This window comes from Caretta caretta, chromosome 23 (genome assembly GCF_965140235.1).
Source record: "Caretta caretta isolate rCarCar2 chromosome 23, rCarCar1.hap1, whole genome shotgun sequence".
Lineage (NCBI taxonomy): Eukaryota > Metazoa > Chordata > Testudines > Cheloniidae > Caretta > Caretta caretta.
In genome coordinates, this window is record NC_134228.1 from 9,065,585 (window position 1) to 9,093,462 (window position 27,878).

General features: G+C 49.6%; 1 protein-coding gene across 3 annotated transcripts in view; it reads left to right on the top strand.

Annotated features, from left to right (window-relative positions):
* LOC125629384 (scavenger receptor cysteine-rich domain-containing protein DMBT1) overlaps positions 1-27,878 on the top strand; it is a 90,707-nt gene that overhangs the window by 4,106 nt on the left and 58,723 nt on the right. For all 3 annotated transcript variants that reach the window (XM_075122542.1, XM_075122543.1, XM_075122544.1), the window contains exons 3-9: positions 1,200-1,529; positions 4,633-4,962; positions 5,586-5,915; positions 9,334-9,663; positions 13,842-14,171; positions 25,870-26,199; positions 27,333-27,662. In XM_075122542.1, coding sequence (XP_074978643.1) covers positions 1,200-1,529; positions 4,633-4,962; positions 5,586-5,915; positions 9,334-9,663; positions 13,842-14,171; positions 25,870-26,199; positions 27,333-27,662 — 2,310 coding nt within the window. The remainder of the gene's footprint in view (positions 1-1,199; positions 1,530-4,632; positions 4,963-5,585; positions 5,916-9,333; positions 9,664-13,841; positions 14,172-25,869; positions 26,200-27,332; positions 27,663-27,878) is intronic.

The following is a 27,878-nucleotide window of genomic DNA, read 5'->3' on the forward strand; positions in this document are numbered from 1 at the left end:
TTGGGCATCAGAGAGCTGCAATGGCTGCAACTTCCACTCACTACCAGCTTGGACCCACGATCCCAGGTGTGAAAACCCAGTGCCTGTTCCCCCCACACCAGCCACTGCCCCTGCCTGAGTTGGGGCCAAACAGGAACCGGTGCCCTCCAGGGGCAAAGCTCCAGGTCTCCTTCCCCCAATGTTTTGTCTCAGCTCGTCCCCCTCGTACAGACTGTACTGCAGCCAGCCAGCTGCTGGGGGGAAAGACCCTGTGTCCCATCCTCCATCCCACGAGTCAGCCATTCCGCCATGCCTGGGGCTGGATCAGAGCTGGTGACCTCCAGAGAGGAACCCCCCAGTGTCCCATTCTCAGCCCCCCTGAGCCAGCCAGTCTGCCACACTGGAACTATCAGAGGCTTGTTCACCTGCACATCTACCAATGTGATATATGCCATCATGTGCCAGCAATGCCCCTCTGCCATGTACATTGGTCAAACTGGACAGTCTCTACGTAAAAGAATAAATGGACACAAATCAGACGTCAAGAATTATAACATTCAAAAACCAGTCGGAGAACACTTAAATCTCTTTGGTCACTCGATTACAGACCTAAGAGTGGCAATTCTTCAACAAAAAACCTTCAGAAACAGACTCCAGTGAGAGACTGCTGAATTGGAATTAATTTGCAAACTGGATACAATTAACTTAGGCTTGAATAAAGACTGGGAGTGGATGCGTCATTACACAAAGTAAAACTATTTCCCCATGTTTATTCCCACCCCCCATTCCCCACTGTTCCTCAGACATTCTTGTCAACTGCTGGAAATGGCCCACCTTGATTATCATTACAAAAGGTCCCCCCCCCCCCGCACCCTGCTCTCCTGCTGATAATAGCTCACCTTACCTGATCACTCTCGTTACAGTGTGTATGGTAACACCCATTGTTTCATGTTCTCTGTGTATATAAATCTCCCCACTGTATTTTCCACTGAATGCATCTGATGAAGTGAGCTGTAGCTCACGAAAGCTTATGCTCAAATAAATTGGTTAGTCTCCAAGGTGCCACAAGTATTCCAGTTCTTTTTGCGAATACAGACTAACACGGCTGCAACTCTGAAAACTGGAACTGAATGGGAGCCAGAGCAAACGATAGGGAACAAGCCCCATATTCCTTTCCTCTAGCCCATCCCTGAGTGTTTATCCCCTTGGGGTGTTTGCAGACTCTGGCATTTCAGAAGTGGCTCAGCTCCGACTGGTGAACGGCCCGAGTCGCTGTGCTGGGAGAGTCGAGGTGCTTCACGACGAGCAGTGGGGAACCGTGTGTGATGACGGCTGGGATTTAACTGAGGCCAGAGTTGTGTGCAGGCAGCTGGGCTGTGGGACGGCGTTATCAGCCCCACGTGAGTCTCGGTTTGGACAGGGAACTGACCGTATCTGGCTGGATGAGGTTAACTGCACAGGGACAGAAGCTGCCCTCTCCGAATGCAAGGCTCGGCCTTGGGGAGAGCATAACTGTAACCATGTGGAAGATGCCAGTGTTGTGTGCTCAGGTAAGCCTCATCTCTTCTGTCACGGTGGGTGCTGCAGGGAGTGGATTAGGAAGCTTTCAGCCCAGCCCCTGGTTCCCCATCTGAGTTCCCGTGCCCCAGCGCAGCGCTATGGGCCTGTACTGAAGGGAGCAGGCTGGGAACACAGGAGGGGGTGCTCTCCCCTAGTAGTCTGGGATGACCCCAGTCCTCCCGCTGGCTGACAAAAGGTCTGTGCTGCAGGGTATGGGGCTCTCGCCTCACAGTCAGCGACGCTCACAGTTCCCCAGAGCGGCGCTAGGGGGCATGAGCTGCAGAGGGTGGAGTGTGGGGCACAGTGAGAGGCCCTCTCCCTGCTCTGATCGCTCTGATCCCCCGCCCTCCCTGGCACAATGGGGCGCTGGGTAAGCATGGATCCCAGCTGTGGGACTTGGTGTCAAACAGAGCTTGCAGTCGCTCCTGGGGATAGAAACCCAGGGTCACTTTGACAAGAATTGGGCTCCTAACTCAGCCATGCTGGACAATTTGCACCACAAACAATTAGCCCTGAACCTGTAACGTGCCCCGCAGCTCTGACTGGCCCGGGCCAGGCAGCAGGAGCCAGGAACTAGGGGTGGTAACGGGAGCAAGGAGGAGGAACTGCCCTGGGTCAGGCAGCTGGAGCCAGGAACTAGGGGTGGTAACGGGAGCAAGGAGGAGGAACTGGCCCGGGTCAGGCAGCTGGAGCCAGGAACTAGGGGTGGTAACGGGAGCAAGGAGGAGGAACTGGCCGGGCCAGGCAGCTGGAGCCAGGAACTAGGGGTGGTAACGGGAGCAAGGAGGAGGAACTGCCCTGGGTCAGGCAGCTGGAGCCAGGAACTAGGGGTGGTAACGGGAACAAGGAGGAGGAACTGGCCCGGGCCAGGCAGCTGGAGCCAGGAACTAGGGGTGGTAACGGGAGCAAGGAGGAGGAACTGCCCTGGGTCAGGCAGCTGGAGCCAGGAACTAGGGGTGGTAACGGGAGCAAGGAGGAGGAACTGGCCCGGGTCAGGCAGCTGGAGCCAGGAACTAGGGGTGGTAACGGGAGCAAGGAGGAGGAACTGGCCGGGCCAGGCAGCTGGAGCCAGGAACTAGGGGTGGTAACGGGAGCAAGGAGCAGGAATCGTGTGAGGTGGCAGGAATCCGGTCCTTGGGGTCTGGCCAGCAGCAGCCTTAGCAAGGAGTTGCTCAGACAAAGGGTAGGATGGGAACAGGGAGCTTTACAGCTGGAGGTGTCCAATCAGCAGTCTGCTTCTCGTCACCGGCTCGTGGTGGGTGGGCCTCTGCTGGTGGCCCATTAGCTACAATTCCCTCATCTCCCGGTGATGTGAGAGGTAAGGCTGCAGTTCAGCAAGCTCGTGGATCTGGGCTTGAGCCCTGTAGTGCATGGGAGGTGCCTAATTCTTTCCCATTTCCTGCATAAACAGCTCAGCCAACTTTGCCGAGCTTGTCTCTCAGCTGCCCTGATTCACCCCAGAAGCAGGAGCATGTCGGTGGTAGGGAGTGAGCCCGTGATGGGTATTCGCTGTGTGGACCCGTGCGTGGGAAGCACTACATTCTCCAGTGTCACTAGTGATCCGATGCACAGGAAACTCCCTGAGTGTTTATCCCCTTGGGGTGTTTGCAGACTCTGGCATTTCAGAAGTGGCTTAGCTCTGACTGGTGAACGGCCTGAGTCGCTGTGAACGGCCTTGGCACAGTGCTATTACATTGGGATCTGAACTGACTGCCCCGTATTGAGCTCCTATCCCACTCCCTGCAGCATCCACCAGGATGGCGGAGGGTTACCTGAGCACACAACACCGGCATCTTCCACGTGGTTACAGTTATGCTCTCCCCAAGGCCTAGCCTTGCATTCGGAGCGGGCTTCGAAGTGCTTCACGACGAGCAGTGGGGAACCATGTGTGATGACAGCTGGGATTTAACTGAGGCCAGAGTCGTGTGCAGGCAGCTGGGCTGTGGGACAGCGTTATCAGCCCCACGCGGGTCTCGGTTTGGACAGGGAACTGACCGTATCTGGCTGGATGAGGTTAACTGCACAGGGACAGAAGCTGCCCTCTCCGAATGCAAGGCTAGGCCTTGGGGAGAGCATAACTGTAACCACGTGGAAGATGCCGGTGTTGTGTGCTCAGGTAACCCTCCGCCATCCTGGTGGATGCTGCAGGGAGTGGGGTAGGAGCTCAATACGGGGCAGTCAGTTCAGATCCCAATGTAACAGCACTGTGCCAGGGGCCCGTGCTGTAGGGAAAGTGTGCGGGCTCCTGAGAGACTGCTTTGCCCTCGCAGTCAGTGCTGGCCCCCATGTGGGTGAAGGTACTGTGCTGTAGGGAGCTGTTTGGGGACCACACAAGGGGGCCTTTCCCTCTGGAGTTCGTGCTGACCCCAGTGTCCCAGGGTGCTGACGGCTGTTGTGCTGTAGGGGGCAGGGTGGCGGTTTCAAGAATAACATCCTCCCATTGCAGGCAGTGCTGGCCCCAGTGCCCCAGCACAGCACTTAGGGCCTGTACCTCAGGGAGCGGGGTGGGGGCTCAGTAGGGGGCGCTCTCCCCTCGCAGTCAGTGCTGAGCCCAGTGCCCCAGCACAGCACTTAGGGCCTGCGCTGCAGGGAGCAGTACGTGTGCATCAGTGAGAGACCCTCCTCGTCACTAATCGCTCTGATCCCCCTGGCCCATGACAGCACAATGGGGCGCTGGGTAACCGTAGATCCCATTTGTGGGATTTGGGGGTGAATGGAGCCTGCAGCCGCTCAGAGGCAGTAGAAACCTGGGATCCCTTTATGAAGAGTGGGGCTCCTTCCCCCTTCACTCCCGGTGGTTTCCATCTCAGCTAATTACCCTTGAACCTGTTATATCCCCCACTGCTGTGACTGGAGACAGGGTTCTTCCTCACCCCCTCTCCTACATAGCCCATGAGTTTCTGTGCCTGGTCTCTCAGCAGTCCTGTCCCACTCCAGAGGTGGCTGAATGTCAGTGGTGGGGAGTGAAGCCCTGACAGGCAGTTGCAGAGGTGGTTCACAGCCGTCAGTGGGAGGTGCTATTTTCCCCAGGGTCACTAGTGATCAGATGCACAGCAACTTACTTGAGTGTTTATTCCCTTGGGGTGTTTGCAGACTCAGACATTTCAGAGCAGACTCAGCTCCGACTCGTGAATGGCCCGAGTCGCTGCGCTGGGAGAGTCGAGGTGTTTCACAACCAGCAGTGGGGAACCGTATGTGATGACAGCTGGGATTTAACTGAGGCCAGAGTCGTGTGCTGGCAGCTGGGCTGTGGGACGGCGTTATCAGCCCCAGGGAGGTCTCAATTTGGGCGAGGCTCTGATCCCATCTGGCTGGATGAGGTTAACTGCACAGGGACAGAAGCTGCCCTCTCCGAATGCAGGGCTCGGCCTTGGGGAATCCATAACTGTCACCACGGAGAAGATGCCAGTGTTGTGTGCTCAGGTAACTCTCATCCATCACGGTGGGTGTTGTGGGGAGCGGGATGGGGGCTTAGTAGGGGGTGCTGTTCCCTCACAGTCAGTGCTGAGCCCCGTGTCCCAGCACAGCACTTAGGGCCTGCACTGCAGGGAACAGTACGTACGCCTCAGTGAGAGACCCTCCCCGTCGCTGATCACTCTGATCCCCTGCCCCATTACAGCACAATGGGGCGCTGGGTAACCATAGATCCCATTTGTGGGATTTGGGGTCGAATGGAGCCTCCAGGCACTCAGGGGCAGTAGAAACCCTGGGTCCCTTTATAAAGTGTGGGGCTCCTACCCCTATCATAGTGATTTCAATCTCAGCTAATTACCCCTCAATCTGTAACATCTCCCACTGGTGTGACTGGAGACAGGGTTCTGCCTCACTCCCTCTCCTATATAGCCCATGAGTTTTCATGGCCTGTCTCTCAGCTGCCCGTTCCCATCCCAGAGGTGGCTGTGTATTAGTAGGGCAGAATGAGCCCCTGCCAGGCAATTGGTATGTGTAGAGACTGATCAGATCCGAGGCGCTACGTTCCCCAATGTCACTAGTGATCAGAGGCAAAGGAATCTCCCTGAGTGTTTATTCCCTTGGCGCATTTGCAGATTCAGCCATTCCAGAGCAGGCTCCAATCCGACTGGTTGATGGTTCTAGTCTCTGTGCTGGGAGAGTCGAGGTGTTTCACAACCAGCAGTGGGGAACCGTGTGTGATGACAACTGGGATTTAACTGAGGCCAGAGTCGTGTGCAGGCAGCTGGGCTGTGGGACGGCGTTATCAGCCCCAGGGCGGGCTCACTTTGGGAGAGGTTCTGACACCATCTGGCTGGATGAGGTTAACTGCACAGGGACAGAAGCTGCCCTCTCCGAATGCAGGGCTAAGTCTTGGGGAGACCATAACTGTCACCACGGAGAAGATGCCGGCGTTGTGTGCTCAGGTAACCCTCCTTTGTCATGCCCCTGTAAGTGCTGCGAGAAGCAGTTCGGGGACTCACTGGGGCGCTCTCCCCTCACAGTGAGTTCTGACCCTGATGCAAAATGCTGGGCTGGGGCTTAGCGGAGGCTGCTCTCCCTGCAGGCTCCTGCGTTACCACAAAGCCCCAGGTCGTGTCTAAGGGCCTTGCTGCAGGGGCCAGTTTGGGGATGACAGGAGGGGGCTGCTCTCTCTCTGAGTCAGTGCTGACCCCAATGCCCCAGCATGGTGCTAGGGCACCGTGCTGCAGGCTGAGGTGTATACATCGCTGTGAGTGTCCCTCTGCCATGTCTGCTCACTCTGATCCCCCCACCCAACTCCAGCCCTATGGGCGCTCTGTGACCAGTGAGTTCTCGTCAGACTCACTTGCTGTCTTATTCTTATGAGATGAGAGGTTTGGTTGCTTCAGGGCATAGCCCTGATGTGCCCTGCTTAGACATCTGCCATTTTTGTATGTAGTTTAGTTGCAGCCATGTCGGTCCCAGGATACAAGAGAGACAAGGTGGGTGAGGAAATGTCTTTTATTGGACCAGTTTCTCTTGGTGAGAGAGACAAGCTCTCAAGCTTACATAGAGCCCAGACCCAAAGAAGAGCTCTGCGTGAGCTCCAAAGCTTGTTTCTCTCACCAACTGAAGCTGGTTCAGTGAAAGATATTGCCTCACCCACCGTGTCTCCCTAGATTTCTGTAAGGCATTCGACTTAACACTGCACAAGAACGATGCAAAATCAATGTGTCACCCGTTAAACTGATTAAAAATTGGACAACTTACTGGTCTCAAAACATAATTGGGAATGGAGAATCATCATCGGGAAATGTGTTTTGACTGGGGCCCTGCGGGATCACTGCTTGGCTTTACGCTACTTATCATTTTTATCAATGAACTGGAAGAAAACATAAAAACATCAGTCAGAAAGTTTGCAGATAACACGAAAATTGGGAGACTAGTAAATAGAGAACAGGACAGGTCACTGACACATAGGGATCTGAATCGCTAGGTAAGCTGGGTACAAGGAAACAAGATTCCTTTTAATATGACCAAATGTAAAATTATACATCTAGGAACACAGAACGCGGGCTGTACTTACAGGAGTGGGGACTCTGTCTGGGAAGCAGTGACCCTGAGAAAGATTTGTGGGTGGGGGGTGGATAATCAGAAGAAGAGGAGCTCCCAGAGTGATACTGTGACCAGAAGGACTAATGCAATCCTGGGATGCGTACACAGGGGAATCTTGAGTAGCTGTAGAGAGGTTATTTTACCTCTGTAGTTGGTGCGAACGCTGCGGGAATCCTGTTTCCAGTATGATGGGATCCCCGGGATGCAGCCTGGGACTGTGGGACCGTTGTGCCCCCTTAACTTTCTCCAGCCTGGTTTGTCTCACACAATGCTTTGCTAGTGACAAGCAGCAAACCCCTCCAGGCACTGTAATCACTCAGCACAACCGCATGTGGAGCCCCCACACCCAGCTAGATTGCATGAATGCTCCCAGAGACATTAATGAATCACACTGAGAAAGGCACCAGCCAAATCCCCCCAGCTACCACCCTTGTACCTCAGGAATATACCGTCTTGTACTGCTCAAGATGAAGAGTGCAAATTTATTAATTGGTTCACTACTTCATCAATGGAAAGTGGATATACACCAGCCTTTGTAAATCTTAGGAGATTTACCAAACACTTCAGGCAAATTTAGTGGTAAAGATAAATAGTTAAACAAATTTATTGATGACAAAAGATATATTTTAATTGATTATAAGTGATAGGCAAAAAATCAGAGTTCGTTACCAAAATAAAATAAAATATAAGCACGCAGCCTAAATTCTCAACCCTATTAGACTGGGCAACAACTAGACTAAGCAGTTTTTCTCACTCCACTGGATATTGCAGTTCTTAGTACACAGATATCGCCCTTGAAACCTGGGCCAGTCTTCTCTGTTGGAGTCTTCAGTCTTCTGAGTGTCCTTGTTGCTTGCAGCATAGGTGGGGCGGGGGAGGAGGAGAAAAGGCCAAGCATGGGCCCGCTGTGTTCTGTTTTATACACTTAGTCCCATGTGCTTGGAGAACACAAGTCCAGGCAAGTCTGGTCCCCAGTCAAGGTTGAGCAATTTCCCAGGTGTGGTCTTATGCAGCTGAGTCACTGAATTGTAACTCCCTTGCTGGACAATGGCTGTTGATGGTTGTTGGACATCCACCTGCGCATTTGTTAGCTCTTTTGTCATTGTCTCTGGTGAGCTAGTATCTGGGTGCTTCCCAAACCCACAGCATATTTTAGTGAAAACTATACAACTCAATTCTTATAATATTATATGCATTAATGATACACATATTTAGATGGAACAATGGCTTTCAGCAGATCATAACCTTTCCCATGATACCTCACGTGGCATGCTTTATATGCAATATCACAATTATATGTAAATGAGGAATATGGGGGTTACAGGGCGCTCCCACAAGGTATAGAATATCACATCCAGTTCTGGTTCCCACAATTCAAGAAGGATGCTGATAAATTTAAGAAGGTTCAGAGAAGAGCCATGAGAATGATCAAAGGATTAGAAAACCTGCCTTGTGGTGACAGATGCAACGAGCTCAGTCTGTTTAGTTTAACAAAGAGAAGGTAAAGGGGTCACTTGATCACAGTCTATAATTACCCTCATGGGGAACAGAAATGTGATAATAGAGGACTCTTCAATCTTACAGGAAAGTGTTTCATAAGATCCGAAGGCTGGAAGTTGAAGAGAGACACATTTAGATTACAAATAAAGTGCAAATTTGTAATGATGAGGATTATTAACTGTTGGAACTGTTTACCAATGGCTGTGGGGGATCCTCCCTCACTGGCAATCTTTAAATGAGGATTGGATGTTTCTGAAAGATCTGCCCTAGGAATTACTCTGGGGCAGGTCTCTGGCCTGTGCTACACAGGAGGTCAGACTAGGTGGTCAGAGGGGGCACTTTGGGCCTTGGGAGTCTATGAATCCCACTGATCAGATTCAGTGCCAGATGGAGCCTGCAGCCATTCACAAGGAGTAGGGACCCTGGGTCACTTTGTTAAGCATCAGGCTCCTAACCCCATTGCCCCGGCCAATTAGCATCTTAGCTGATGAGCCATGAACCTTTAATATTTGGCACCATGGTGACTGTATGCAGAATTCTTCCCCATGTCCTGCCTAAATGACTGGGCCAGATTTCCCTCGCCTGTTTCTCAGCTGCACCCTTGTGGCGGCTGCATATCTGTGGTGGAAGTGAGACCCACTGATAGGCGGTAGCTGTGTGTGGAGGCTGTTCAGACCCACCAGTGGGAGGCACTATGTTCCGCAGCATCACTACTGATCAGATGCAAAGGAACCTCCCTGAGAGTTTATTCCATTGGCGTGTTTGCAGACTCAGGCATTTCAGAAGTGGCTCAGCTCCGACTAGTGAATGGCCCGAGTCGCTGCACTGGGAGAGTCGAGGTGCTTCACAACCAACGGTGGGGAACTGTGTGTGATGACAGCTGGAACATAACTGATGCTGGAGTCGTGTGCAGGGAGCTGGGCTGTGGAATGGCATTATCAGCCCCAGGAGGGGCTCGATTTGGGCGAGGATCAGACCATATCTGGCTGGATGACGTCAACTGTGCAGGGACAGAAGCTGCCCTCACCGAATGCAGGGCTCGGCCTTGGGGAGACAATAACTGTAACCACGGAGAAGATGCTGGTGCTGTGTGCTCAGGTAACTCTCATCTAGCACCGTGCATGTGGCAGGGAGGAGCGTGGGAAGCTCATTACAGGGCATTGTCCCCTCACAACCGTTACTAACCCCAGCATGGTGCTTGGGGCCTGTGCTTCAGGGAGCTATATGGCGGTTCCAATAGGGGGTGCTCTCCTCTCACACGCTGTGCTGACCCTAATTCCCCTGAGCGGTTCTATAGGCCTGTGCTGCAGGGAGCAGGGTGGAGGCTCAGTAGGGGGCGCTCTCTCCTTGAAGTCCGTGCTGGCACCAGTACCCTAGTGCAGTGCCAAGGGGCCTGTGCTGCAGATAGGGGGATGGGGTGTCAGTAGGGGGTGCTTTCCCCTTGCAGTTGTGCTGACACCAATGCCCCAGTGTGGTGCCATGGGCCCCTGGCATGAGGAAACCTTGTCTGTGCCCGCTGGGGGGAAGCTCCCCGACTCTCCTGGCTACAGAACACAAGCTGTGCCCTTTAGGCCTCACGGGGTGGCTTCTTTCCGGGTTGTGAGAGGCACACTCCAGCCCCCAGCCCTCCGAGCATCCCCCTGCAGCACCCAGCCCCTGTCCCGCCCAGTCACAGATCCGCTGCTCCCAAAGGAACAGGGCCCCCAGCTGACCAGCTCCAGCTCCCATCTCTGCCCCAAACAACACACAGCCCTAGATCCCTTCATAGGCACACCAAGGACAAGTGATTTCACAGAGTGTAGAGTTTCGAGGAGTAGCAAGGAGAAGGGTTGGAAAGAAATGGTTCCATGGCCAATAAAATCATACCACCTTGACTAGAGCCTAGACTCATTGAACGAGATACTTTTCTGTCTGGTAGAGCAACGCTCACCCCACAGTCCTTCCGGGGTTTTACTCCAGGCTTGGCTGTGATCTCCTGTTCCTGAGACAAACACTGTCAGTCACCTCCTGGGTGAAAGGCAGCTCTTGTCCCCTCTCCTCTTTCTTTGTAGGTACAGACCATTTTCTCTTCCCAGAGGAGGTCTCTCTTTGGAGACTTGTGCTGAGGGTCCTTGGTCTTTGCAAATTCTCAGGCCCCCACTGGGCCCAGACAGTGAATATAGCCTGTCTCCATGGCTGTGCTTTGTTCTATGTGCTGATTGGCTCAGCCAAAGGGATTGCCATGGTGCAGGTGACAAGCTTCACTTCCACACTTCTGGAGCGTCATATTCTACATTTTACATCTCTCTTCAACTGTGTCCCATACAAAGATCTTGCCTCTATTAGGGAGACCAGCTGGCTGCTGGCTGTTGGTAGAGACCTCACATGCCACCTCTGGTGAGCTATTGTGCATATATCTCACCTAGGGGATTCCCGTAAAACTCTAGGCATCCCTCTGCTCTCTGCCAGTTGGTGTCTAGTTATCTCTGGGCCAGCGTCCACAATGGGGACCTGGGTATCTGCAGCTTCCACTGGTTGGATTTTGTGTCAATGGAGCCTGCAGCCGTTCACTCAAACTAAAAATCCAGGGCCAATTTCTCAAGAGTTCGGTTCCTAATAACTTTATTCTGGCTAATTTCCATCTCAGGAAATAAGCCAAGAACCTGTAATTTTCCCAAGAGCTGAGATGTAGGACATGTGATTCTTCCTCACTTCCTGTCCTACACAGCATACATATTTCCTTGTCCTGTTTCTCAGCTGCCCTGTCCTGCCCCAGAAGTGGCTGCATGTCAGTGCAGGGAGTCTTCTTCTTTTGTGTATGTCACAAGTCGATATCTATGAAACCTTCTGCCAGTGGAGTTGGCAGCGATCAGGGCCGGGTTCAATATCTAGGGGTTCCTTTCCAGGAATATAACACAGGTCTGGTTTGAGCACCCACCCCAGTAACCGGGGACAATTACACACCACCCCCTGGGTGCTTCTACGAGGCAAAGCTTCCCCTCTTGTGAGCACAGTCTTAGTGCAGAAAAGAAACTTTTTAATAAAAGCAGGGAAGCCCAGCAGCATTAACTTTGGAAAACGCCGGAAACAGATAAAACCATGAGCAAAACACCTATCCCAGCTTATGCTGGGCAGTATCTTTTGCCTCAGGATCTTGAATCCAGCAACCCAAAGTTCCTTTAATGTGCCCCTCCCTTGTCCCTCCACTGACCCCTCTCACAGTGGTTGTCTTTGGTTAGTGAAGACCCAGAGTTCAGAGGTGCACCTGTGTGAGTTCAGCTCCCACCATGGAGGTGGGGAGGAGAGCGCCTGGCTCGCTCTCCTGTCTGGGTGCTTGCTCTGGTGGCAGCTGCCCTGCCAGCCACTCATCACTCTGCTCGCCCTCACCTCCTGCTGCCCCCGGCCTCTCTACTGTGACCTCTGCAGGTCGCTCTCTTGAGGCTCCCCCCAGCTCTTAGTGGAGAGACCTCAGTGCTGAAGCAGGCTGGGCAGAAACACTGTGTCACAGCAGATGATTTCTGCTCTAGTGATCACTTAATCCCAAAAGACTCCTAATGGAGCCTTAATTAGCTCTACCTTTGAAGAGTGGTGAGGGGCAGATTAAACTATGCCTAGACCTCTTACACAGAGCCCACATGCCTCAGCAGGAACACCCATCTCCACCCCGTCTTACTCTTGATAGGGGTCTGGTGTCTAAGCCCCCTGGTTAGTGGGTTTAGTTCAGTTTTGGGTGACCCCCTCAGTCAGGGCAGGCTAAGCCCAGTTCTGCTGCCCTTTTCTCAATCAGGATAACAACATTTCACTAGCCCTGCATTCAAATACACAGTGATTTGTAACCCAGCACCAGCCAACACAGCTCTGTCTGCTGGATATCTAGGCAGAGTGGGTGTGTGCATGTAAATACCGTCTGGTCCTGAAGCCTTTCCCCCTCCCCAGCTCATCACTAGCTGTCAGGGAAGAGGGTCATTCAGACCTTGCTTATGTAATGCCGACAGACCCTGGTCATCCGTGGACAGGATCAAACTGGGCCCTCTGGAGCTCAGTGCATGAGCCTCTATCACATGAGCTAAAAGCAAACTGGCTGTTAGCTAAGGCTGTGGAGCAGACTCATTAATTGCTCTCTCCTAAGTGGTCTCAGTGCCAGTAGATGGGATACAATACCACACCCAGGAGGTGTGTGGGTTACGCTTATCTCTAGCTTGTTCAGCCATCTGACTATGCATCCTTAAAGTCCACTCTTCTGACGGGGCTCTCCTCCACCACGACCACGTGTGACTGTCTGTATTGCTGCCCCACAGGCAGACGGAGAATATCGGGCTAAGCCACATTTCTGCATTGTAGCAATTCCTCAGGTCAGTCTAGTCAGGGCCCATTAAGCCTAGTCCAGGATCTGTATCCCAGGTTGCAAATAGGCAGATACAAGTTAGGGCTTCTGAAAATCCATGAGCAAGCCAGTCTCTCTATCCCAGAGTTGCTGCCCCTCTGTGAGTGCACAGTTGTCAGCCCAGCTCTGCCATCATTCATCTGAGACTGGTCCTGGACTGGCAGCACTAGACCCCACTGCAGCAACAGCTGCCACAAAACGATGTTGCCAAGTCAGTCGTGGCAAGTCAGGAGGAATCGCAGGGGCAGGTGTTTGCTTCAGGAGGGGTCCGATCTGCTTGGAGGAAGTGTGCATTGCCTCTGCACTGGGCACAACCCTTGTCAGCCTGGAGCGCAGCAGATTCCTGGCAGCGTCACTGCGCTCCAGGCAGTTCTCAGGGGGATGGACTCTGGGTGACATTTTCAGGAGCTATGGAGCCAACACATGTAAATTCGATGCTGATGTCAGGCTAAGGCAGCCACTAAGGACACTTGTGACTGTGTTCATCTCCCAATCACCAATATGCTTATGGCAGCGTCTATCCCCCAGCACTGCACAGTATCCCACTGGAGCGAATTCCAGCCCCAGGAGTGAGGGTGTAAATCTGCTCCCCAGGAGGTTCCCGCCAGCTTCTACATCAAGGCAGTGCGGGGGAGGGGGGATGATCTTTTTCATTAAGTGCTCTAGTGGGAGCAGTAGGTCAGACTGCAGTCCAGTCTGCCTAACTAGGTGAGAGCTGGCTGGGAGGGGAGTGGAAAAACTTCAACACTGCCCCAGTAATTAGCCTGGTCAGTGGTGGGGAGCCCTTGATAGGTAGTTGCTGTGTGCAGAGACTGGTCAGACCCGTCAGCAGAAGGCGCTACATTCCCCAGGGACACGAGAGATTAGACGTACAGGAGCCTCGCTGAGTGTTTATTACCTTGGGTGATTGCAGAATCCGGCATCTCAGAAGTGGCTCAGCTCCGACTGGTGAACGGTTCGAGTCGCTGCGCTGGGAGAGTCGAGGTGTTTCATAACAAGAAGTGGGGAACCATCTGTGATGACAGCTGGGATTTACAGGATGCTGGAGTCGTGTGCAGGCAGCTGGGCTGTGGGACGGCGTTATCAGCCCCCGTCGGGGCTCACTTTGGGCAAGGATCTGAGCATATCTGGCTGGCTAATGTGAACTGCACAGGGTCAGAAGTTGCCCTCTCCGATTGCAGGGCTTGGCCTTGGGGAGACAGTAACTGTACCCACGGAGAAGATGCTGGTGTCGAGTGCTCAGGTAACCTTCATCCATCATGTCACTGTGGGTGGTGCAGGGATTGGGCTGGGAAACTTTCAGCACAGACCCAGCTCTCCTGAATCAGCGCTGACCCCAGTACCCCAGCATGGTGCTAAGGGAGACAGTTCGGGGTCACAGTAAGTGTCGCTCTTCCCACGGTTTCAGTGCTGACCCCATTGTCCCCACACAGTTCTACATGCCTGCACTGCAGGGAGCGGGGTGGGGGCTCAGTGGGGGGCGCTCTCCCCTCGCAGTCAGTGCTGGCCTCAGTGCCCCAGCACAGCACTTAGGGCCTGCGCTGCAGGGAGCAGTACGTGCGCCTCTGTGAGAGACCCTCCTCGTCGCTGATCGCTGTGATTCCCCTGCCCCACTACAGCACGAATGGGGTGCTGGGTAACCATGGGTTCCATTTATGGGATTTGGGGTTGAATGAATCCTGTAGCCACTGAGGGATCCCTTTATGAAGTGTGGGGTTCCTACCACCATCACTCCGGGTGATTTCCATCTCAGCTAATTACTCCTGAACCTGTAATATGCCCCAATGATGTGGCTGGAGACAGGGTTCTTCCTCACTTCCTCTCCTACACAGCCCATGAATTTCTGTGCCCTGTCTCTCATCTACCCTGTTCCACCCCACAGGTGACTGCATGGTTGTGGTGGGGAGTAGGGCTGTCAAGTTATTATGAAAATCATAATTAATTGTGAGATTAAAAAATTAATCATGATTAAACATGCAATTAATCGCACCTTTACACAATAATAGCATACCCTCACTTTATATTAATTTTTGATTACAAATATTTGTACTGTAAAAAAGAAACAAAAGAAATAATATTTTCAATTCACCTCATACAAGTACTGTAGTGCAATCTCTTTATCAGGAAAGGAGAATGATTTACAAATAATAACTGCAATCAAAAATAAAACAATGTAAAATTTTAGATCCTACACATCCACTCAGTCCTATATCTCATTCAGCCAATTGTTCAGACAGACAAAAGTTTGTTTGTTAAACAAAGTTTGTTTACATTTGCAGGAGATAATGCTCCTTGCTTCTTGTTTTCAATGTTACCTGAAAATGAGAACAGGCATTCATTCACATGGCACTATTGTACCCAGCGTTACAAAATATTTACGTGCCAGATGTGCTAAAAATTCATATGTCCCTTCATACTTCGACCACCATTCTAGAGGACGTGTCCATGCTGATGATGGGTTCTGCTCGATAACGATCCAAAGCAGTGCAGACCTACAAAAGTTCATTTTCATCATCTGAGTCAGATGCCACCAGCAGAAGGTTGATTTTCTTTTTTGGTGGTTCAGGTTCTGTAGTTTCTGCATTGTAGTGTTGCTCTTTTAAGAGTTCTAAAGGCATGCTCCACACCTCGTCCCTCTCAGATTTTAGAAGGCACTTCAGATTCTTAAAGCTTGGGTCGAGTGCTGTATCTAGCTTTAGAAATCTCACATTGGTACCTTCTTTGCGTTTTGTCAAATCTTCAGTGAACGTGTTCTTAAAACGAACAACATGTAATGAATCATCATCCGAGACTACTGTAACAGGAAAGATATGGCAAAATGCCGGTAAAATACATCGCAGGAGATACACAATTTTCTCCCAAGAATTTCAGTCACAAATTAAATTAACACATTACTTTTTTAACGAGCATCATCAGCATGGAAGCATGTCGTATGGAATGGTGGCTGAAGCATGAAGGGGCATGTGAATGTTTAGCATATGTGGCACGCAAATACCTTGCAATACTACCTGCAAAAGTGCCATGCAAACCCCTCTTCTCACTTTCGGGTGACATTGCGAATAAGAAATAGGCAGCATTATCTCTTGAAAGTGTAAACAAACTTGTTTGTCCGAATGATTGGCTGAACAAGAAGTAAGACTGAGAGGATATGTAGGCTCTAAGTTTTACATTGTTTTTTTTCTGAGCGCAGTTATGTAACAAAAAAAATTCTACATTTGTAAGTTGCACTTTCACAGTAAAGAGTTTGCACTACAGGACTTGTATGAGGTGAACTGAAAAATACTATTTCTTTTACCATTTTTACAGCGCTAATATTGTTAATCCAAAATACAGTAAAGGTGTTTTATCCAACACTTCACCAACTGGAAAGCTCTATAAATCAGCATTTCTGATTTTCATTGAAATGCTGATTTATAGTCCGGTTGGTGCAGGGCTAACAGGGCGTTGGGGCGCAGGATGGGGTGCGGATCAAGGGCTCTGGGAAGGACTTTGGGTGTGGGAGGGGGCTTAATACAGGAGAAGGGGTGCTGGGTGTTGGATCCAGTTGGATCCAAGTTGGATCCAAGGAGGAAGGGCAGTGTGGATACCAGACTAATAGGTCATACTGGCTGTAGAATGACCATGCCTAATCAGGTAAAGAATGTGAGCCAGGCCAAACAGCAAAAATTAAGATGTTTGTACACCAGTGCGAGGAGCTTAGGTAACAAAATGGAGGAACTAGAGCTATTGGTGCAGAAAGTGAAACCAGATATTATAGGGATAACAGAAACATGGTGGAATAGTCGTCATGACTGGAGTGCAGGTATTGAAGGGTATGTGCTGTTTAGGAAAGACAGAAATAAAGGTAAAGGTGGTAGAGTAGCATTGTATATCAATGATGAGGTAGATTGTAAAGAAATAAGAAGTAGTGGAATGGATAAGACAGAGTCATCTGGGCAAAAATCACATTGGGGAAGAAAACTACCAGAGCCTCCCCTGGGATAGTGCTTGGGGTGTGCTATAGACCGCTGGGATCTAATTTGGATATGGATAGAGCCCTCTTTAATGTTTTTAATGAAGTAAATAGTAATGGAAACTGCGTGATCATGGGAGACTTCAACTTAGAATCATAGAATCATAGAATATCAGGGTTGGAAGGGACCTCAGGAGGTCATCTAGTCCAACCCCCTGCTCAAAAGCAGGACCCATCCCCAATTAAATCATCCCAGCCAGGGCTTTGTCAAGCCTGACCTTAAAAACTTCTAAGGAAGGAGATTCCACCACCTCCCTAGGCAACGCATTCCAGTGTTTCACCACCCTCCTAGTGAAAAAGTTTTTCCTAATATCCAACCTAAACCTCCCCCACTGCAACTTGAGACCATTACTCCTTGACCTGTCCTCTTCCACCACTGAGAATAGTCTCAAACCATCCTCTCTGGAACCACCTCTCAGGTAGTTGAAAGCAGTTATCAAATCCCCCCTCATTCTTCTCTTCTGCAGACTAAACAATCCCAGTTCCCTCAGCCTCTCCTCATAAGTCATGTGTTCCAGACCCCTAATCATTTTTGTTGCCCTTCGCTGGACTCTTTCCAATTTATCCACATCCTTCTTGTAGTGTGGGGCCCAAAACTGGACACAGTACTCCAGATGAGGCCTCACCAATGTCGAATAGAGGGGGACGATCACATCCCTCGATCTGCTCGCTATGCCCCTACTTATACATCCCAAAATGCCATTGGCCTTCTTGGCAACAAGGGCACACTGCTGACTCATATCCAGCTTCTCGTCCACTGTCACCCCTAGGTCCTTTTCCGCAGAACTGCTGCCTAGCCATTCGGTCCCTAGTCTGTAGCTGTGCATTGGGTTCTTCCGTCCTAAGTGCAGGACCCTGCACTTATCCTTATTGAACCTCATCAGATTTCTTTTGGCCCAATCCTCCAATTTGTCTAGGTCCCTCTGTATCCTATCCCTGCCCTCCAGCGTATCTACCACTCCTCCCAGTTTAGTATCATCCGCAAATTTGCTGAGAGTGCAATCCACACCATCCTCCAGATCATTTATGAAGATATTGAACAAAACCGGCCCCAGGACCGACCCCTGGGGCACTCCACTTGACACCGGCTGCCAACTAGACATGGAGCCATTGATCACTACCCGTTGAGCCCGACAATCTAGCCAACTTTCTACCCACCTTATAGTGCATTCATCCAGCCCGTACTTCTTTAACTTGCTGACAAGAATACTGTGGGAGACAGTGTCAAAAGCTTTGCTAAAGTCAAGATACAATACATCCACTGCTTTCCCTTCCCAGATATAGACTGGAGGACAAGTGCTAGTAATAATAAAAGGGCTCAGATTTTCTTACATGCGATAGCTGATGGATTCCTTCATCAAGTAGTTGCTGAACCGACTAGAGGGGATGCCATTTTAGATTTGGTTTTGGTGGGTAGTGAGGACCTCATAGAAGAAATGGTTGTAGGGGACAACCTTGGTTCAAGTGATCATGAGCTAATTCAGTTCAAACTGAACGGAAAGATAAACAAAAAGAAATCTGCAATTAGGGTTTTCGATTTCAAAAGGGCTGACTTTCAAAAATTAAGGAAATTAGTTAGGGAAGTGGATTGGACTGAAGAACGTATGGATCTAAAGGCAGAGGAGGCCTGGGATTACTTTATGTCAAAGCTGCAGAAGCTATCAGAAGCCTGCATCCCAAGAAAGGGGACAAAATTCATAGGCAGGAGTTGTAAACCAAACTGGATGAGCAAGCATCTCAGAGAGGTGATTAAGAAAAAGCAGAAAGTATACAGGGAGTGGAAGATGGGAGAGATCAGCAAGGAAAGCTACCTTATTGAGGTCAGAACATGTAGGGATAAAGTGAGACAGGCTAAAAGTCAAGCAGAGTTGGACCTTGCAAAGGGAATTAAAACCAATAGTAAAAGGTTCTCTAGCCATATAAATAAGAAGAAAACAAAGAAAGAAGAAGTGGGACTGCTAAACACTGAGGATGGAGTGGAGGTGAAGGATAATCTAGGCATGGCCCAATATCTAAACAAATACTTTGCCTCAGTCTTTAATGAGGCTAATGAGGATCTTAGGGATAATGGTAGCATGACAAATGGGAATGAGGATATGGAGGTAGATATTACCATATCTGAGGTAGAAGCGAAACTCAAACACTTAATGGGACTAAATCGGGGGGTCCAGATAATCTTCATCCAAGAATATTAAAGGAATTGGTACATGAAATTGCAAGCCCATTAGCAAGAATTTTTAATGAATCTGTAAACTCAGGGGTTGTACCGTATGACTGAAGAATTCCTAACATAGTTCCTATTTTTAAGAAAGGAAAAAAAAGTGATTGGGGTAACTACAGGCCTGTAGACTTTGACATCTGTAGTATGCAAGGTCTTGGAAAAATTTTGGAAGGAGAAAGTAGTTAAGGACATTGAGGTCAATGGTAAATGGGACAAAATGCAACATGGTTTTACAAAAGGTAGATCGTGCCAAACCAACCTGATCTTCTTTGAGAAAGTAACAAATTTTTTAGACAAAGGAAACGCAATGGATCTAATTTACCTACATTTCAGTAAGGTGTTTGATACGGTGCCAATTGGGGAATTATTAGTTAAATTGGTTTCAGAGTAACAGCTGTGTTAGTCTGTATTCTCAAAAAGAAAAGGAGTACTTGTGGCACCTTAGAGACTAACCAATTTATTTGATCATAAGCTTTCGTGAGCTACAGCTCACTTCATCGGATGCATACTGTGGAAAGTGTAGAAGATCTTTTTATACACACAAAGCATGAAAAAATACCTCCCCCCACCCCACTCTCCTGCTGGTAATAGCTTATCTAAAGTGATCACTCTCCTTACAATGTGTATGATAATCAAGTTGGGCCATTTCCAGCACAAATCCAGGTTTTCTCACCCCACCCCCCCCACAACCCTCTCTCCTGCTGGTAATAGCTTATCTAAAGTGACCACTTTCCTTACAATGTGTATGATAATCAAGGTGGGCCATTTCCAGCACAAATCCAGGTTTTCTCACCCCCCCCCCCCACAACCCTCTCTCCTGCTGGCAATAGCTTATCTAAAGTGACCACTTTCCTTACAATGTATATGATAATCAAGGTGGGCCATTTCCAGCACAAATCCAGGGTTTAACAAGAACGTCGGGGGGGGGGGGGGGGGGGTGTAGGAAAAAACAAGGGGAAATAGGTTACCTTGCATAATGACTTAGCCACTCCCAGTCTCTATTCAAGCCTAAGTTAATTGTATCCAATTTGCAAATGAATTCCAATTCAACAGTTTCTCGCTGGAGTCTGGATTTGAAGTTTTTTTTGTTGTAATATCGCAACTTTCATGTCTGTAATTGCGTGACCAGAGAGATTGAAGTGTTCTCTGACTGGTTTATGAATGTTATATTCTTGACATCTGATTTGTGTCCATTTATTCTTTTACGTAGAGACTGTCCAGTTTGACCAATGTACATGGCAGAGGGGCATTGCTGGCACATGATGGCATATATCACATTGGTGAATGTGCAGGTGAACGAGCCTCTGATAGTGTGGCTGATGTTATTAGGCCCTGTGATGGTGTCCCCTGAATAGATATGTGGGCACAGTTGGCAACGGGCTTTGTTGCAAGGATAGGTTCCTGGGTTAGTGGTTCTGTTGTGTGGTATGTGGTTGCTGGTGAGTATTTGCTTCAGGTTGGGGGGCTGTCTGTAGGCAAGGACTGGCCTGTCTCCCAAGATTTGTGAGAGTGTTGGGTCATCCTTCAGGATAGGTTGTAGATCCTTAATAATGCGTTGGAGGGGTTTTAGTTGGGGGCTGAAGGTGACGGCTAGTGGCGTTCTGTTATTTTCTTTGTTAAGCCTGTCCTGTAGTAGGTGACTTCTGGGAACTCTTCTGGCTCTATCAATCTGTTTCTTCACTTCCGCAGGTGGGTATTGTAGTTGTAAGAATGCTTGATAGAGATCTTGTAGGTGTTTGTCTCTGTCTGAGGGGTTGGAACAAATGCGGTTGTATCGCAGAGCTTGGCTGTAGACGATGGATCGTGTGGTGTGGTCAGGGTGAAAGCTGGAGGCATGTAGGTAGGAATAGCGGTCAATAGGTTTTCGGTATAGGGTGGTGTTTATGTGACCATCGTTTATTAGCACGGTAGTGCCCAGGAAGTGGATCTCTTGTGTGGACTGGTCCAGGCTGAGGTTGATGTTGGGATGGAAATTGTTGAAATCATGGTGGAATTCCTCAAGGGCTTCTTTTCCATGGGTCCAGATGATGAAGATGTCATCAATATAGCGCAAGTAGAGTAGGGGCGTTAGGGGACGAGAGCTGAGGAAGCGTTGTTCTAAGTCAGCCATAAAAATGTTGGCATACTGTGGGGCCATGCGGGTACCCATAGCAGTGCCGCTGATCTGAAGGTATACATTGTCTCCAAATGTAAAATAGTTATGGGTAAGGACAAAGTCACAAAGTTCAGCCACCAGGTTAGCTGTGACATTATCGGGGATAGTGTTCTTGACGGCTTGTAGTCCATCTTTGTGTGGAATGTTGGTGTAGAGGGCTTCTACAACCACAGTGGCCAGGATGGTGTTATCAGGAAGATCACCGATGGATTGTAGTTTCCTCAGGAAGTCAGTGGTGTCTCGAAGGTAGCTGGGAGTGCTGGTAGCGTAGGGCCTGAGGAGGGAGTCTACATAGCCAGACAATCCTGCTGTCAGGGTGCCAATGCCTGAGATGATGGGGCGCCCAGGATTTCCAGGTTTATGGATCTTGGGTAGTAGATAGAATATCCCAGGTCGGGGTTCCAGGGGTGTGTCTGTGCGGATTTGATCTTGTGCTTTTTCAGGGAGTTTCTTGAGCAAATGCTATAGTTTCTTTCGATAACTCTCAGTGGGATCAGAGGGTAATGGCTTGTAGAAAGTGGTGTTGGAGAGCTGCCGAGCAGCCTCTTGTTCATATTCCGACCTATTCATGATGACAACAGCACCTCCTTTGTCAGCCTTTTTGATTATGATGTCAGAGTTGTTTCTGAGGCTGTGGATGGCATTGTGTTCTGCACGGCTGAGGTTATGGAGCAAGTGATGCTGCTTTTCCACAATTTCAGCCCGTGCACGTCGGCGGAAGCATTCTGTGTAGAAGTCCAGTCTGCTGTTTCGACCTTCAGAAGGAGTCCACCTAGAATCCTTCTTTTTGTAGTGTTGGTAGGGAGGTCTCTGTGGATTAGTATGTTGTTCAGAGGTATGTTGGAAATATTCCTTGAGTCGGAGACGTCGAAAATAGGATTCTAGGTCACCACAGAACTGTATCATGTTCGTGGGGGTGGAGGGGCAGAAGGAGAGGCCCCGAGATAGGACAGCTGCTTCTGCTGGGCTGAGAGTATAGTTGGATAGGTTAACAATGTTGCTGGGTGGGTTGAGGGAACCATTGCTGTGGCCCCTTGTGGCATGTAGTAGTTTAGAAAGTTTAGTGTCCTTTTTCTTTTGTAGAGAAGCAAAGTGTGTGATGTAAATGGCTTGTCTAGTTTTAGTAAAGTCCAGCCACGAGGGAAGTTTGTGTGGAAGGTTGGTTTTTTATGAGAGTATGCATTTTTGAGAGCTCATTCTTAATCTTTCCCTGTTTGCTGTAGAGGATGTTGATCAGGTGGTTCCGCAGTTTCTTTGAGAGCGTGTGGCACAAGCTGTCAGCATAGTCTGTGTGGTATGTAGATTGTAATGGATTTTTTACCTTCAGTCCTTTTGGTACGATGTCCATCTGTTTGCATTTGGAAGGGAAGATGATGTCTGTCTGTATCTGTGCAAGTTTTTTCATGCAGTTGATAGATTTCCACTCCAAAGTTGCGATATTACAACAAAAAAACTTCAAATCCAGACTCCAGCGAAAAACTGCTGAATTGGAATTCATTTGCAAATTGGATACAATTAACTTAGGCTTGAATAGAGCCTAAGTTAATTGTATCCAAGTGGCTAAGTCATTATGCAAGGTAACCTATTTCCCCTTGTTTTTTCCTACCCCCCTCCCCCCCAGACGTTCTTGTTAAACCCTGGATTTGTGCTGGAAATGGCCCACCTTGATTATCATACACATTGTAAGGAGAGTGGTCACTTTAGATAAGCTATTACCAGCAGGAGAGTGGGTTGTGTGTGTGTGTGTGGGGGGGGGGGGAGGGTGAGAAAACCTGGATTTGTGCTGGAAATGGCCCAACTTGATTATCATACACATTGGTTAGTCTCTAAGGTGCCACAAGTACTCCTTTTCTTATTGTAAGGAGAGGTTTCAGAGTAACAGCCGTGTTAGTCTGTATTCGCAAAAAGAAAAGGAGTACTTGTGGCACCTTAGAGACTAAGTGAGCTGTAGCTCACGAAAGCTCATGCTCAAATAAATTGGTTAGTCTCTAAGGTGCCACAAGTACTCCTTTTCTTATTGTAAGGAGAGTGATCACTTTAGATAAGCTATTACCAGCAGGAGAGTGGGGTGGGGGGAGGTATTTTTTCATGCTTTGTGTGTATAAAAAGATCTTCTACACTTTTTACAGTAAGCATCTGATGAAGTGAGCTGTAGCTCACGAAAGCTTATGCTCAAATAAATTGGTTAGTCTCTAAGGTGCCACAAGTACTCCTTTTCTTTTTAGTTAAATTGGGAAAGATGGGGATCAATATGAAAATTGAAAAGTGGATAAGGAATTGGTTAAAGGGGAGACTACAGCGGGTCATACTGAAAGGTGAACTGTCAGGCTGGATGGAGGTTACCAGTGGAGTTCCTCAGGGATTGGTTTTGGGACCAATCTTATTTAATCTTTTTATTATTGACCTCGACACAAAAAGTGAGAGTGTGCTAATAAAGTTTGCGGATGATACAAAGCTGGGAGGTATTGCCAATTGAGAGAAGGACCGGCATACCATACAGGAGGATCTGGATGACCTTGTAAACTGGAGTAATAGTAATAGGATGAAATGTAATAGTGAGAAGTGTAAGGTCATACATTTAGGGATTAATAACAAGAATTTTAGTTATAAGCTGGGGACGCATCAATTAGAAGTAACGGAGGAGGAGAAAGACCTCGGCGTATTGGTTGACCACCGGATGACTATGAGCCGCCAATGTGATATGGCCGTGAAAAAAGCTAATGCGGTCTTGGGATGCATCAGGCGAGGTATTTCCAGTAGAGATAAGGAGATGTTAGTACCATTATACAAGGCACTGGTGAGACCTCACCTGGAATGCTGTGTGCAGTTCTGTTCTCCCATGTTCAAGAAGGATGAATTCAAACTGGAACAGGTACAGAGAAGGGCTACTAGGATGATCTGGGGAATGGAAAACCTGTCTTATGAAAGGAGACTCAAGGAGCTTGGCTTGTTTAGCCTAACCAAAAGAAGGTTGAGGGGAGATATGATTGCTCTCTGTAAATATATCAGAGGGATAAATACTGGAGAGGGAGAGGAATTCTTTAAGCTCAGTAGCAATGTGGACACAAGAAAAAATGGATATAAACTGGCCATCGGGAAGTTTAGACTTGAAATTAGACAAAGGTTTCTAACCATCAGAGGAGTGAAGTTCTGGAACAGCCTTCCAAAGGAAGCAGCGGGGGCGAAAGACCTATCTGGCTTCAAGATTAAACTTGATAAGTTTATGGAGGAAATGGTTTGATGGGATAACATGATTTTGGCAATTAATTGATCTTTAACTATTCATGGTAAATAGGCCCAATGGCCTGTGATGGGATGTTAGATGGGGTGGGATCTGAGTTACTACAGAGAATTTTTTCCTGGGTATCTGGCTGGTGACTCTTGCCCACATGCTCAGGGTTCAGCTGATCGCCATATTTGGGGTCGGGAAGGAATTTTCCTCCAGGACAGATTGGAAGAGACCCTGGGGGTTTTTCGCCTTTCTCTGTAGCATGGGGCACAGGTCACAGGTCACTTGATGGAGGATTCTCTGCACCTTGAAGTCTTTAAACCATGATTTGAGGACTTCAGTAGCTCAGACATAGGTGAGAGATTTTTTGCAGGAGTGGGTGGGTGAGATTCTGTGGCCTGCATTGTGCAGGAGGTCAGACTAGATTATCATAATGGTCCCTTCTGACCTTAATATCTATGAATCTATGAATCCAGGGGCCGCTCACCTCGGATGGCTCCCCGCAAGCGGCGACCTGTCCTGGGGTCTGGCTACTCCTAAGCGGAGGCGTGTCAGGCGGCTCAGCATGCTGCCCCTCCCAGTGCTGGCTGCACAGGTCCTATTGGCTGGGAACCACGGTCAATGGGAGCTGCGGGGGTGGTGCCTGCAGGCAGAGGGAGCACGCCAAGCCACCTGCCGCTCCTCCGCCTAGGAGCAGGTGGGACAAGTTGCCGTTTCCGGGGTGCCACCTGAGGTGAATGGCCCACAGATCCAGCACCCTGCACCCTATCTCGTGCCCCAACTGCCTGTCCCGAGCCCCCGCCCGCAACCAAACTTCCTCGCGGAACCCGTGCTCCACACCCCCTCCCGTGCTCCAACCCCCATCCCCGCAGACACTCCCGCACCCAAACTCCCTCCCTCTTAGTTAACTGGCATTTTTCATTTACCAGCATCCCCCATTCCCCAGCATGCTGGATAAAACAACTTTAACTGTAATAGTATAAAGTAGGAACTGTACACATTGTATTCTGTGTTGTAATTGAAATCAACATATTTGAAAACATAGAAAAACATCCAAAATATTTAGTACATTTCATTTGGTATTCTATTGTTTAACAGTGTGATTAAAACTGCGATTAATAATGATTACTTTTTAAAATCATGATTAATTTTTTGAGTTAATCGCGTGAGTTAACTGCGATTAATTGACAGGGAGTGAACCCCTAACAGGCTGCTGTAGAGACTGATCAGACCCATCAGTGGGAGGAGCTACATCCCCCAGCATCACTAGTGATCGGATGCACAGGAACCTCTCTGAGTGTTTATCCCCTTGGGGTGTTTGCAGACTCTGGCATTTCAGAAGTGGCTCAGCTCCGACTGGTGAATGGTCCGAGTAGATGCGCTGGGAGAGTCGAGGTGCTTCACAACCAACTGTGGGGAACCGTGTGTGATGACAGCTGGGATTTAACTGATGCTGGAGTCATGTGCAGGCAGCTGGGCTGTGGAACAGCGTTATCAGCCCCAGGAGGGGCTCGATTTGGGCAAGGATCAGACCGTATCTGGCTGGATGACGTTCACTGCACAGGGACAGAAGCTTCCCTCACCGAATGCAGGGCTCGGCCTTGGGGAGACAATAACTGTAACCACAGAGAAGATGCCGGTGTTGTGTGCTCAGGTAACCTTCATCTACCGCCCTGCGTGTTGTAGGGAGCAGGGTGGGAAGCTCATTACAGAGCATTGTAACCCAGCCCCAGCCAACACAGCTCTTTCTGCTGGATACTATGCAGAGTGGGTGTGTTCATATAAATACCGTCTGGTCCTGAATCCTTTTCCCCTCCTCAGCTCATCACTAGCTGTCAGGGGAGAGGTCATTCAGATCTTGCTTCCATCTAGCTTGTTCAGCCATCTGAGTGTGCATCCTCAAAGTCCCGTCTTCTAACAGGTCTCTCCTCCATCACGTGTGTGACCATCTGTATTGGTGCCCTACAGATACACTGAGAAGAGCGGGCTAAGCCAAATCTCTGCATTGCAGCAATTCCTCTGGCCAGTCCAGTCTGGGGCCTGTTAAGCCTAGTCCAGGATCTGCATCCTAGGTTTCAAATAGGCAGATACAAGTTAGGGCTTAGAAAAACATGCAAAATATTTAATACATTTCATTTGGTAGTCTATTGTTTAACAGTGCGATTAAAATTACGATTAATAGTGATTAGTTTTTAAAATCACAATTAACTTTTTGAGTTAATCGCGTGAGTTAACTGCGATTAATTGACAGGGCGTGTGTGACGATGTGACTCAGCAGGGAGGGGGGAGTGTTGACCTGGGAATGTGCCTGGGGATGGGAGACCTGAGAGCCTGTCACCTGAGCCAGAAGGGGGAGAGGGAGGTGACACCTCTGCCCAGGAATGTGGACGGAGACTGCAGCAGGGAACCTGCTGGGTGGGTTTAGTTTTCAGTTTGGGGCTGGGGGGAGGAACACAGGGAACCCCAGGGCTGGGGTCTAAGCTCCCTGCTCCCCCAGAAGGACTTGACGGAGGGGGTCCTGGGTGTACCCACAAGCTCTGTTTTGGACTGTGTTCCTGTTGTCCAATAAACCTTCTGTTTTACTGGCTGGCTGAGAGTCTCAGTGAATCCCAGGAAGAGGGGTGCAGGGCCTGGACTCCCCCACACTCCGTGACAGAGTGAACCCTTAACAGGCTGTTGCAGAGGTTGTTCAGACCTGTCAGTGGGAGGTTCTACGTTCCCCAGCATCACTACTGATCAGATGCACAGGAACCTCCCTGACTGTTTATTCCCTTGGGGTGTTTGCAGACTCTGGCATCTCAGAAGTGGCTCAGCTCCGACTGGTGAACGGTCTGAATAGATGCTCTGGGAGAGTCGAGGTGCTTCACAACCAGCTGTGGGGAACCGTGTGTGATGACGGCTGGGATTTAACTGAGGCCAGAGTTGTGTGCAGGCAGCTGGGCTGTGGGACGGCGTTATCAGCCCCAGGAGGGGCTCGATTTGGGCGAGGATCAGACCGTATCTGGCTGGATGATGTTCACTGCACAGGGATAGAAGCTTCCCTCACCGAATGCAGGGCTCGGCCTTGGGGAGACAATAACTGTAACCACAGAGAAGATGCCGGTGTTGTGTGCTCAGGTAACCTTCATCTACCACCCTGCGTGTTGTAGGGAGCGGTGTGGGGGCTCAGTAGGGGACGCTCATGCTCTCCCCTTGAAGTCAGCGCTGGCCCCAGTGCCCTAGTACAGTGCTAGGGGGCCTGTGCTGTTGGTAGGGGGATGTCAGTAGGGGGCGCTCTCCATTTGTAGTTGTGCTGGCCCTAAGCCCCAGTGCAGTTCCATGGGCCCCTAGCAT